This window comes from Saccostrea echinata, unplaced genomic scaffold, assembly GCF_033153115.1.
Source record: "Saccostrea echinata isolate AGI-Se365-2 ecotype Australia unplaced genomic scaffold, CSIRO_AGI_Sech_v1 ptg000022l, whole genome shotgun sequence".
Lineage (NCBI taxonomy): Eukaryota > Metazoa > Mollusca > Bivalvia > Ostreida > Ostreidae > Saccostrea > Saccostrea echinata.
Window position 1 is genome coordinate 3,680,323 of NW_026889771.1, and position 12,907 is coordinate 3,693,229.

Genomic DNA, 12,907 nt, shown 5'->3' on the forward strand with positions numbered 1-12,907 from the left:
TTTATCAGTAAGATTTGCTCACCTGTTTCTGGCCGACTGATTTACCAGCAGGAGCTTGGAAGGAGAACTGGGCTTTCCCACCTTGTTGCTGAAAGTATATTACAAAGACAATTACTTTTTCATTGTCTGTTATGTACACATAATATTCATTTCATATGAAAAAAACCCATTGACTTTCAAAACTTCACAGGAATTACACAAAAACTATCTCAATTTTCTTTCTTTCTGTTTTGGTTTTTCTTTTTTCCTTTCATGTTTAGCATTACATGTATATTTGGTTTTCGTTTGTTTATTTATTATCTATCTATTTTTATTTTTTTTTCTTTTTGATAAAGAGAAATCTTGTTTTAGATACTTACTTGTGTGAGGGAGATTGTTGGTGCTCTGCCAACAAACGTTGGACTAGAGCTTCTTGCACCATGGCGACCAACTGAAAACAAGGATAAAAAACATAAATTTCTTGTACTTCAGTGTTTGTGAAAGTAATAATTTTTAGTTTATTTCTAAAACTTGATATGTGGCCTACCCTCTGTAAATCCTGGTCTCCAATCAGTATCTCCGGTCTTCAGATAAAGGTTTTGATTGGAGAACTGCTGCTGCTGCATGATACCAGTCATGGTACGAGATGCATGGGGTGAGAATGCCTGAGGGGAGGCCATCTAAACAGTAAGAAGTCTCATTTATATGGATGTACATGTAACCTGACTCAGAATAGTACCGACTCATATATTATGTTATAAATACTGAACAAGTGGAATATTTAGCGGGACGCAAATTTAGTGATTTATCCCAAAAATTTGGTATATATTTTCTAGTGAGAAGTAATTATAGCGATTTTATAATGTCAAGAAAGATAGCTATAACAACCGATATGGAATAAATTGTTAGTGATATTCAATTTTAGCAATCTCAAACCCCTCGCTAATAATGGCGAAATTGAATCCTCACTAAAAATCCTGCTTATACAGTGATACATTTCAATATTATCTTCATTCTGTTTCATAATAATAATTTCAACTGATTACATACTATTTTTCCACTTACAACTTCTGACTGATTTATAATAATGAATAAATACCATGGTTCTAGGGGTCATGGAACCCATCATCAATCCCGTGTGGCCCATGCGTGGGGTAGAAAGTGGAACCCCAGGCAGATCCATGGCAGGGGCAGTTATCTGAGCCTAAAGATAAAACACTAAACTGTAACATGGTGCAAGATTTTACTTTATAGCTTACTCTCAACAGTTAACAGATGTACTTGTACAGTAGTGATTTAAATTATCATGAGGAAGTACTTTGTACAGAGCTAAATTCTGTAAACTAGAGGTCATACTAACTGTAGCACTATTGAGTTTTCTCATCACTTTCTCAAATCTGGCGGTAGCATGTGCCTGGAATTCATCTTTTGTCAGAATTCTGGTTCCTAGAGTTGATGTGGCTTTCATTGTGTCCTCTTTTCTAGGGGACCTTAGAAATAAAAGATTTAAAATTCATTTTATAGATAGTTAAAAAAAATAATTACAAGTCTTTGAGATGGTTTTGAGGAAATAAAGTCTCAAGCATATATGTAGCTCTTGCCACTTAATTCCGTACAACACAGATCAATACATGAATCTATTTTTTACAGAACTTAAGATCTTTTTATCCTTATAATTTTCATTTGAGAGTCTCTGGATGATAACTATATATACCTTTAGTCTACGTATGTCACTATATACACCTTTAGTCTATGTATGTCACTATCTACACCTTTAGTCTACGTATGTCACTATCTACACCTTCAGTCTACGTATGTCACTATCTACACCTTTAGTCTATGTATGTCACTATCTACACCTTTAGTCTATGTATGTCACTATCTACACCTTTAGTCTATGTTTGTCACTATCTACACCTTCAATCTACGTATGTCATTATCTACACCTTTAGTCTATGTATGTCACTATCTACACCTTTAGTCTATGTATGTCACTATTTACACCTTTAGTCTATGTTTGTCACTATCTACACCTTTAGTCTACGTTTGTCACTATCTACACCTTTAGTCTATGTATGTCACTATCTACACCTTTAGTCTATGGATACACAATGGAGAAGTAAAGGTAAGATTGGTTCAAAAGGAGAGAATAAACAGACTAGAATTTACACAAATATATCTTTGACTTTAAAATTTAATTTTACTTATTCAAGGACACTACACATCCTGACTCATGATAAGAATGAACCAGACTGGGCAAGAGGAATAAAACTGACATTCAGCCTAGAGATTATAAAGGTTATACAGTGAAACCTGTCTTATCTGACATGCTGTTGGAAATAAAATCAATGTCGGATTAGGCAGTGTGTCAGATTATCCAGTGTTGAATATTTCTAAGCATAATTATCATCAGTGTCAGATGACTTCATACAAAAAAAAATCGTTTTTCAATAGGTTTAGAATACACGTATATATAATTGTCAAAGCGTTTGCATGATTGTGTTTCTTTTTTGTATAAGATATACCTGATTAGCATTTCTTTGAGAAACAACATTTGTGATATAGAATTAGTAACTCTGTAGTAATATACAATGATTTTTTTCATGGACAAAACAGATGGAATTGCCAATCGCTTCGCGATGTTGCAACTTAATTTTTACTTATTGACAGTATAGTAAATAAAAGTAAATATTTCGTTTACCTTCTCTACACCAGTGGTATTATTTTTTTCAAAAGATTTTCGCCATTGTTTATTTTTCAACATAGACTGTGCTATTAATACCATCTTGCAACTTTTTATACAAACGGGACGTACTGTAGATTCCTTATTTTTCTCGAGTACTTATTATCACGAAATGGGTCTTTCACGTCAAATCGCGAGAACAATAATTCGCGAGTGGACGGTTGATTAAGGGATTTTATATTGATTTCAGCACCATAAAAATAAAAGCGAGTAATTTTATTTCACGAGTGGTGCTTCTCGCGTAATTACGCAATAATTAATTCCTCGCGTATATTTAGGAATCTACAGTAACTCTAAAACATTGTGATTGCGATTGAATTTTAATCAAACAGACGTAATATTTTAAAATTTAGTGGACAACTTAAAGCGGTATTTTTTGGTTCCAGCAAATCTTTTATGTGCACAGCCTCGCTTTATTAAGTGTATATTAACCCAGAAATGAAATGTTTCCCATTAGACAAGATGCAGCCTTCAAATTGTGTATTGTGTACATGCTACATAGAAGTTCGCCATACTTATCTTTTTATTTTCATTACATGGCTTTACAAAGGACTCTGGCTGCATATTTGATTTTAATTTCAAACTAAAAATCTTATTTATTCTGTAAGGTAAAGGCGATCTTAATATCATGTACTATTTTTATTTTCTGTCGCTTGGATGCTATTTTGTCAATGCGAGAATAAAATTGATAACTACAAAGAGAAATGATTGCCTTACTTTCAATTTCAAAAACCGTTCATTTTTCTGCTTAAATAAACACTTTCAAACTCGTACGTGTAATTAACTACTCTCTAAGAAGACCAGTCTTGTGACCAAATGAGACATTCATGTTACCTGGCCAGCGGCCAATTACGGTACACCAGTGTAATTATGTCGGATTACTCAGGTGAAATAATAAAGTAATTATCTAGTTTTGTTGACAAAAAAGTGCTGGAATTCGGAATGTACAGTGGTCGGAATATACAGTGTTTTATTCTATATAAATCATAAAGATTTTTGGGGGAATAAAATATGAGGACAGAAAGTCCAGTGTGCCGGATTGCACAGCTGTCGGATTGGACAGTGGGCACTGTATTATGGTCTTGATCTTTCTGAGATTTTACACTTAAGTCTGTTTTTGATCTTGACCCTAAGTTAGAGAGCTGGTTTAAGGCCCTCCTTCATCAAAGGGACATTTTATGAGTAGGGCAAGAAGGTTTAAAGAACAGAGAAAGATGATATACATGTACTATGGACTATTCTTTAACGGATATACACATAGACTGGTATCACTATAAAATTCTTGCAGAGCTAGAACATGAACAGATATTCTAAAATTGATACACACCCAGGTAATGTAGTAGAATGTGAAATCTCTTCAGGTTGTGTGTACTCTGGTACATTGATTTGTCTAGGGGATAATCCAGCATCTATCTGAGCAACTACAATGCATGAAAAGATCCGATTTGATATGCATGTTAATGTATTTGTTTTTACTTGTTTCTTTAACAGAAAATGTGAATATTGTGAAGTTTGATTGTAGTAAATAAGGAATTACTGTGAGGATCATAGTTATAGATGAGGATTGGTTGGTTGTCACCCAGGGAACACAGCGCCATCATGTGGTCTCTAGGGTGATACTCCACATCTGTCACAGGGTACTGATAATTCAGCTCAGAGAACATGGCCACCTGGTCACCTGAGAAAAACATACAAAGCAAATAAGAATAATACAATATTTTTATTATTTTCCTTATCTTTTGAAGGGGAAGACTTAATCTGCAATCCCGCACATTTAATATTTGATTTTTTTTTTATTTGAATATTTATTCTTCTAGTAATATAAAATATTAATGACTGTTCACCATTACACAGTTATATTGATTTTAGCTACACATGATGATAAATTATCTTACCTGTCTCTGTGTTCCAGGCATACGCAAAATTATCCTCACTCCCAGCGAAGACAAATGACCCACATGGAGTCAAAGTACTGTGAATTTCTTCTCTAAAATTCAGGGCACCAATGTATTTCTGCATCACTCTTTGTCTGAAAACAAAAACCAAATCTTAATGATTAACTATTCAATATAATTTCATTTTAATTTTGTCACTTTAATACACTGCTTCCCCTGAAAATTCTTCCTTGCTCCTCCCATTACCCTTCCAGGGAACAAAACTTTGTCAAAGAGGTTGATTAATATGAATAAAATTTTTCATACATATATCTTTGATTCTCTTTTTTCCGATCTTTAAATATCTTTACCTATGTAAATGTATTTTACTGAGCCACTCTTCATTTGAAAACATCTTCTTCACAAAATTAACTTACACCCTGAGATCAAACATTCTGATGATGTTGTCCCTGCTGTGTACCAGGAGTCGTCTCCCATTCTGATGAAGGGTCAGGCAGTTTATGGGGACATCCTTAAGCTCGGGGTCAAATATTTTTTGGTAAAGCGTCCAGTCTCTCTCCCATCCTGTAAAAAAAAAATAAATTCTAATCAGTCTGCAAATACCAAGGGAAAATCAATTATTTATTCTAAACAAGCAGATCAATTTAATTAATTGTCAGTATATTTGTTACAGAATATTGCTGAATTTTACCTAATCTAGGTTCTTGTTCACCAACAAACACATTGAATATTAGGACATTTCCTGCACTGTCTCCAGAATACATCTTTCCACCATCTTCTTCAAATATCAGTGTGTTTACTAGCCCTCTATGGTCCTCTATTTCCTGTTTCAGCTATAGATAAACATTGCACTATGTATCCATTGTATGTCTATGTTTTAGTTCTGTTTATTTAACAATAGTGTGGGCTTTAATCAACTCTTAAAAGAGGTCTTTAGGCCTTACAATCATCTGAGCGTCACCAAGTAAGTATGCCTTGAATCATGTGTTCTTTTTATCCTTAGCTATCCCTTAATAAAACATGAGAGCCCTAATGCATCTTCTAAATATTTATAGGGCAATGAAGTGAACAAATTTTCCTTAGGTACGGACCTTAATTTTAAAACTTCTTCAAAATAAAAATCAGAAACTTACAACTCCATGTTGCTCTGGACCACTGATGTCCCAAACACGGATCACCTGATCATAACCTCCCGTGGCAATCACAGTGTCCAGTCGGGGGTGAAATTTTGCTGTGTACACAAAGCCAGGATGGGGAAGGAGTTTCTCAGAGAATTCAAAATTTTCCATGTTCCAAACTCTAAAAATGTCATAGTTCTAAATATTTAGTAATGTTACAGTACATAAAACTCAATGATATAATCATTCAGATCACACAATAAATTTCTTCTATAACATGGTCAGTAATGCTGTCACCTTGCTGTTCCATCTGAAGATGCAGACAGAAGATGTGTGTCTCGTTTGGACCAGCTCAGATCATACACCAGGCCAAAGTGGCCTTTTAATTTTCCTCTCAGCTCAAATGATGGCACCTTGATAAAACACAGAAAAATTTCAGAGATCTTTTTTTTGATTCACCAAAAATGTGTAATTGGGAACAGCTGTGTGAGACATGCAATATATTAGTGCTTCAATAGCTATACTTACAGGCCCCTGAAGTCTAAGTCAAAAATCACAGGACAATACAAATATCCCCAAAACTGAGGAGTTTTTTTCCACAATTAAAGACTATCAGATGCAGGGACATGTTCAATGTATATCATTATGTTTTCATAAAATTATAATTTGCAAAAATATTTTAAAATATATACAAGTATATACATATATTTACCTCGTAAATTAATATCAGATACATATGTATATGTGTATATTTACTTCGTAAATTAATATCGGATACATATGTATATACATATATTTACCTCGTAAATTAATATCGGATACTGATCTCTATCATTACAAGCACAAGCTAAGCTTCGCCCATCATGTGAGAACCTTAGCATAAAACATCCCTTCCTCCCAGCTGGGAGGGTAGCATGGAGGGTGTTCGGAATCCGGCAGGTCTGACCAGCCAACCGTGACCATGAGGACAAAGTTTTATGTTCTCCCCTACAACGACATCAAATATCTCTTACTGATCTGCTTCACTTACTGTACAAACTAGTATGAAATGTTCCACATGTAATTTATGTGGAATACAAAGCTATTCTGCATTATGTGTCCATATATACAGTTGAACTTCGGTATCTCGAACTCATATGTCTTAAATACCAAGGATATGTTAAAGTGAGTTGAAAGTCTCAACCACTATATTCTTATTGTATTTTAACCTCAAAATCTCGAACCTTTTGGATATCTCAAAGTTTTCCTCGGTTCCACTGAGATCGAGAAAATGAAGTTTAACTGTATATGCTTTCTTAGTATATATATACATAAGTTTGTGGATCAAAGACAAAATAAAACAGCATATCTCTGAAAATGGAAATACATCCAGCGTAGAATTGTAGAAAAGGAGCAAAATTTATGCTAATTGGAATGGTTATCAATATTCTTTAATGTAATCAAGAAATTTGAAACACATGCATACATTCTCTAGCTTATAAACTGAGTCCATTGCTGGAGTCTACTGATAACAATCTATCTTGATATTCATGACCTTTTTTGTTACTTTTTCATTTTTAGTTTATGAGAACACTTTCTTGGTCACAGTCTTCTGAGTGTTTATTGAGTTTTTTTAAAAATAAAATAGGAATCTGGATGTTACATGGAGGAATAAACAGGGCACAATATTGTGTTTGTTAGTCATGCTTTTGTGAAGGAAGAGAAACATCACTTGTGAATTTCAACTTAACGATTCAACATGATTGTGATATCAATCAACAATTAATTGTAACAAACTAGCCTGTACACAAGCTGAATGCTCAAACAAAAGTCTTACCATTTTTTCTTCCTTTAAAAACATGAAGTAAAACTGTTATGAGGACATTGATAAAGAGCAGCCTATACATGAACTACATTACTGAAAAAATAATGCAGTCAAAGAAATGGGTTACGTGTCTTGTCATGATACTGAACTTTAACTTAAAGGAAATTTTAATGAGAAACTCCCTACTTTTTCTTTTCTCCCCATTGTGTACTTTTCTTCAGATCTGTGTATGTACGGTGGCCAACCTCCTACAAAACATTCATTTGAGCAAACTTTAAAGTATAATCGACCAACAGGCAATATATTATACATGTGTATGAGAAAACAAACTCCAGCTTTCTTTAATCTGTATACATGTACTAGAATCACAGGAAAAAATTACTTAATATGATAATAATTTTAGACTTTCTTCTTCATTGAAAAACAAAACGATCTACAAGTAATCCCTTTAAGTGTCTTTATACCATATATACTCGCCTATAAGTCGGTTGTATTTTTTAAGCTTAAATTAGAGGGATTGACCCCCTTAAAAACCAATCTTTTTATAACTCGCATATAAGTTGGATAAAGAGTTTTGGACCAAAGTTTAACTCCCAAAAAACACTGACTTATAGGCGAGCATATACGGTAAGTGTTTTCTAAACATGCATTCTTAAAATAAGTAACAAACCTCCTGTGTAGCAAACATGGACCTCATCAGGGCTGGTTCCACATCCCGTGGGGGGTGGATTCCTTTGATGGTGACGTACAGAGTGGAGGGGTAAGGCTCCCTCTTCATGCTTCTCCACCACTTGTAGACCTGACCATGTGTAACAGGACAATGCCATAATTAACCCATAATGTAAGAGATACAAATATGTCTGAGCTAAGTTACATTGGACTAATCTGTATTACGTACATGTATGTGTAATCATAATTATTATATTGTAAACATACTTCTTTTAGCGTTAATCATATTTTAGCACCTTTTGTGCTGCTCCTTGTCCGCTAATTTATATACAGGCTAATATATGATTAAAACAAAAAACTGTTGTTGTTAAAACTCTAAAGCACTAATTTATGATTGTGCTAATCTGATGAAGAGGACAACTGCACCAAATTTAGATTGTGCTAATTTAAGAACATTCATAGTATGTCATGCCCCACAATGCCCTAATTTGGAAATAATTCTATTCTATTCTGTATATGTGAATATAATTAAGATGATTTAAACTGTTGTTCCTGAATAATGCAGATGGTTTAATCTGTGTTCCTGTATAAAGCTTTGAAACTTTTAAGATTGCTTACTGTCACTTTTCAGTGCTTAAATGGAATATAATATGAGTTTACAATGTTTTTTTAAAGATATGAAATGTTAAGCTAACAAAATTCTACCTCCAGCTGGTTGGGTTTGGGGCGAGAGTTATTGGGAGGGATGAATAACTGCAGCCTCACTTTGGAACCAACATTTAATTTGTCATTATTTCCACGAATCTGAAAAAAGGAAAAAAAGGAATGATTTGGAGTTGATTAATATACAACCACCAAATTCAATAATTTTCTTTTAAAGCTGTTAAGAATTGTAATTTTTGAAAATATAAGCCAACTTTTACCATACTTTGCATTAGGATGTTTTCTCTGAATCAATTTTCACCCTGTTTTATTTTCGCCTCTTTTCCCTCATTGGGGGCAAATTAAAAACAGAGAAAATTCAAAGAAGATACAAATATCTTTTAAACACAACTGTGTCTGGGTGAATTTAAAACGGGGCAAAATCATTTGCAAGTGTGAAAAGGCAAAAATAATATTGGGGTGAAAATAACCCTGTATACAGTATTCAAAACCAGAGATTTAATTACCCTTAATCAAACTTGAACTAGGTATCTATCTATTCTTCTATGCATAAAATATATCAACAGAAATTCTGAAAAACAACCCAGTCACAATCTAGAGCTCTCTTTATGGAACTTAGTCAAATAAGTTGCAAAGAACAATGTATGCAAACATATGATTATAACAGACTTGTCGAAATCCCTCGGTCCTGTCGGCAAGGCCGATAAAAAATTGTCTGGACCGATAACTCTCAAGAAAATGTCGGTCCAAATGACCGTTTGAAAAAATCGAGAGTGAAGCAAAGTTTAAAAAGATCGGGATCGTGGTGTTCAGGTGAAGGTCACAAAAACAGCAGAAATGGCCGTGTGGTGATGATGGTCGATTAAATTTGTTACAGCAAATACATTAAAACGTGCCATTTATGTGTCTGATTAAAGACTCTCTATTCTAAGAAAAGAAACTTGTGAGATTGAAGGCTGTTGATTATAATAAAGAGCATTTTAGTGCAGTTATTTATTTTCCTTTCTCAGCGTCAAAATAAAGTAAATGTATCTGGTCTGACAAAACTTTGTCCGGTCCAACAAAACATTTGACTTTGTCAGACCAAATGTCTGTCAGTGATTTCAAAATTTCGACAAGTCTGTTATAAATAAGAGATTTCTCAACTCAAAACACATTTAAAGGAAAAAAAATTGCTTGTAAGACAAATTCAGATTTTAAAACTAGAAATATGTCCATAGGACATGAATGCCCCACCGAGGGCATATCAGTAATGCAATATTTTAACACAAATTGAGAAAAGTGAGGTCAAGGTCAAAGGAAAGGTCAAGGTGAAAAAATATAGCTGCAGTTGAATAGCTTACATCAGTATGTATCAGCATATGAAGTTTGACACTAATTTAAGAAAAGTGAGGTCAAGGTCAAAGGAAAGGTCAAGGTCAAAAATTGTTGATGCAGTTGAAAAGGTTAGATCAGTATGTATCAGCATATGAAGTTTGAAAAAAAATATTATGAATGATTTCTTTAAAACTGAGCTAAACACTTTTTAAAAAAAAAAGTGAGGTCAAGGTCAAAGGAAAGGTCAAGGTCAAAAAGTATTGATGCAGTTGAATAGCTCTCATCAGTATGTATCAGCATATGAAGTTTGACACTAATTTAAGAGTGAGATCAAGGTCAAAGGAAAGGTCAAGGTCAAAACGTGTTGATGCAGTTGAATAGTTCTCATTATGTATCAGAATTTGATGTTTGATAACACTATCTTGAATGGTATCTTTAAAACTGAGCTAAACACTAATTTAAGAAAAGTGAGGTCAAGGTCAAAAGAAAAGTCAAGGTCAAAAAATGTTGATGCAGTTGAATAGCTTACATCAGTATGTATCAGCATTTGAAGTTTGATAACACTATCTTGAATGGTTTCTTTAAAACTGAGCTAAACACTAATTTAAGAAAACGAGGTCAAGGTCAAAAGAAAGGTCAAGGTCAAAAAAAGTTGATGCAGTTGCATAGCTCTCATCAATATCTATCAGCATATGAAGTTTGATAAAAATATCTATGATAGTTTCTTTGAAACTGAGCTTTGAACAGAGCTAAACGCAAAGTGTGACGGAAGGACAGACAGAAGGACGGAAGGACAGAAGGACGGAAGACGGACATGACAAACACTATATGCCCCGGCCATATTCATGGCGGGGCATAAAAATATTGTACATTGTGTCAGCAGAAAAGGATTTACAGTGTATGTTAAAATTTATTTACAAAGGAATTTCCTTGAAAACATGAACATTACAGTGTAGATACTAGTAGTTGACTTTCCAATGGTTGGACCCTTAGATATAGTCAAAAACTAATAATAAGGCGGCTTATTTGATAAAATTATTAAATGACTAAAGACAAAAGATGAGGTAAGATCAAACCATACCTTTAAGAAAGCCCACGCTATTCTGTACCAGCCTCCCTCTCGCTTTAGGTTGGAAAACTGTTTACTGGCAGTGTTCATGCTCACAAAATCAAGCACCTAATAATAACATAATTGAAATAAACATAAACTTAAGAACTCCCTGGAATATCTTCCTCTGATTATGAATCAACTTGATATTCAAACTACAGTCAACCTGTATTAAGCAGTCACTTGCGGGAACCATCAAAAGTGACCTTTATAGACAGGTGACCTTTGAATAGATGTTCATCTTTTTCAAGAAAAATTCTTTTCCAATTTATGTTAGTTCTGTGTTTTACAATACTACATCATAGAATATTAAAGAAAGATGTGTATTGGACAACAATGGTCTCACTATGATTTTTTATGAATTTTAAATAGTCTCAAGATTAAGTCAAAATAATTTGAACATAGTGTTGGAAAAGTTCTTGTATCCACCTGCATTCAATGGCAATCACAAAGGTCAAAGGGGAATCAATAAGTTTCACCTTTGTACAAATATAAAATTAAATCCTGAATCACCTTGATATTATGGCAATGAGAGAAATACAAAACAAGCACAAATTTCAACCAAGAAGTCTAAAACTTAAACCTCTGGCTTGTGTGAGTTCAGAAAGTCAATCTAAATAAAATTAAATGTTTATCTTCTTGAGATGCAGTAGCAGATTTGGAATATTTAACTTTAATTAGATTGTACAGAAAAGTTTATCTAAAGCACATTAACAAAAACCTAAAGCAGAAAAGATGGCATTTATAAAATTAACAGGTTCATATTATTAAATTTGCAATTGGATTCATTGATTCACCAAATTATTTTCAAATACACACTTCCTTGTCCAGGAAAAGAAGGAAAAATTTACCTCAAAGAAGACAATGACTTTAAGATCTGTCTCTATAAAGTAGTTGAAATTCTCATTAAACAGGAGTAGCTCTTCCCAGACAGGAATCACTGACCTTCAAACAAAAAACAAAGATGAGTACTATTCAATACTGACTGTCCCTTGTAAGTATACACAGTAATCTGTCGATAAGTACTTACTTTCTCTCTTTAAAATCAAACGGTTGGGTCATAATTGGAAGGATTTTGTCGACTTGTTCGTTCTCTGTCTCAAAATATGCAGTCACCGCTCGGTCCCTACAACAGGAAAAGAAATTATTACATGCAGTAATAAATATTATAAATTATGACAAAATACATGTATATGTACTTAGTCTAGTTTTTTGATCATCTACACATATACATGTGCATGTTTTTAACTTTATGCAAAAGCACAGCAAATATTTAACTACAAATTATAAAGGGAAAATATTCAGTAATTAATGGCCAAATTTTTTTTTTTTTAAATACACCAGAGAAATCTGGGGATTCTGATCCATACTTGTGTTGTTTTTGGAGGTAGGTTCCTGTCTCTTCATCCACAATGTGGACTCTGACCACTGGGTGGAGAATGTGGAAGTCGTTCTTTAGTTTATCCGTCCGGTGGATCGTCACCGACAAAACCTCACCCTCGTCTTCCACCTTCATCCTCTCCTCGCGTTTCCTCTCCAACTCTGCCTCATCCACTAAAAAATTTTATCAACTTTTATTTCTAATATTTTTTTTTTTAATCAATGAAAACT

The 12,907-nt window shown here is 33.7% G+C and overlaps 1 protein-coding gene across 1 annotated transcript in view; it reads right to left on the reverse strand.

The window, feature by feature from the left end:
• Positions 1-12,907, reverse strand: part of LOC133190234 (jouberin-like) — a 30,177-nt gene that overhangs the window by 8,759 nt on the left and 8,511 nt on the right. The window contains exons 9-28 of the mRNA XM_061325745.1: positions 12,667-12,850; positions 12,327-12,422; positions 12,148-12,241; positions 11,270-11,365; positions 8,914-9,012; positions 8,210-8,338; positions 7,726-7,787; positions 6,536-6,722; positions 6,033-6,148; positions 5,751-5,916; positions 5,309-5,450; positions 5,034-5,181; positions 4,618-4,751; positions 4,260-4,400; positions 4,050-4,143; positions 1,340-1,469; positions 1,079-1,183; positions 527-659; positions 360-430; positions 23-88 (exon numbers count right to left, since the gene is read on the reverse strand). Coding sequence (XP_061181729.1) covers positions 23-88; positions 360-430; positions 527-659; positions 1,079-1,183; positions 1,340-1,469; positions 4,050-4,143; positions 4,260-4,400; positions 4,618-4,751; positions 5,034-5,181; positions 5,309-5,450; positions 5,751-5,916; positions 6,033-6,148; positions 6,536-6,722; positions 7,726-7,787; positions 8,210-8,338; positions 8,914-9,012; positions 11,270-11,365; positions 12,148-12,241; positions 12,327-12,422; positions 12,667-12,850 — 2,393 coding nt within the window. The remainder of the gene's footprint in view (positions 1-22; positions 89-359; positions 431-526; positions 660-1,078; positions 1,184-1,339; positions 1,470-4,049; positions 4,144-4,259; positions 4,401-4,617; positions 4,752-5,033; positions 5,182-5,308; positions 5,451-5,750; positions 5,917-6,032; positions 6,149-6,535; positions 6,723-7,725; positions 7,788-8,209; positions 8,339-8,913; positions 9,013-11,269; positions 11,366-12,147; positions 12,242-12,326; positions 12,423-12,666; positions 12,851-12,907) is intronic.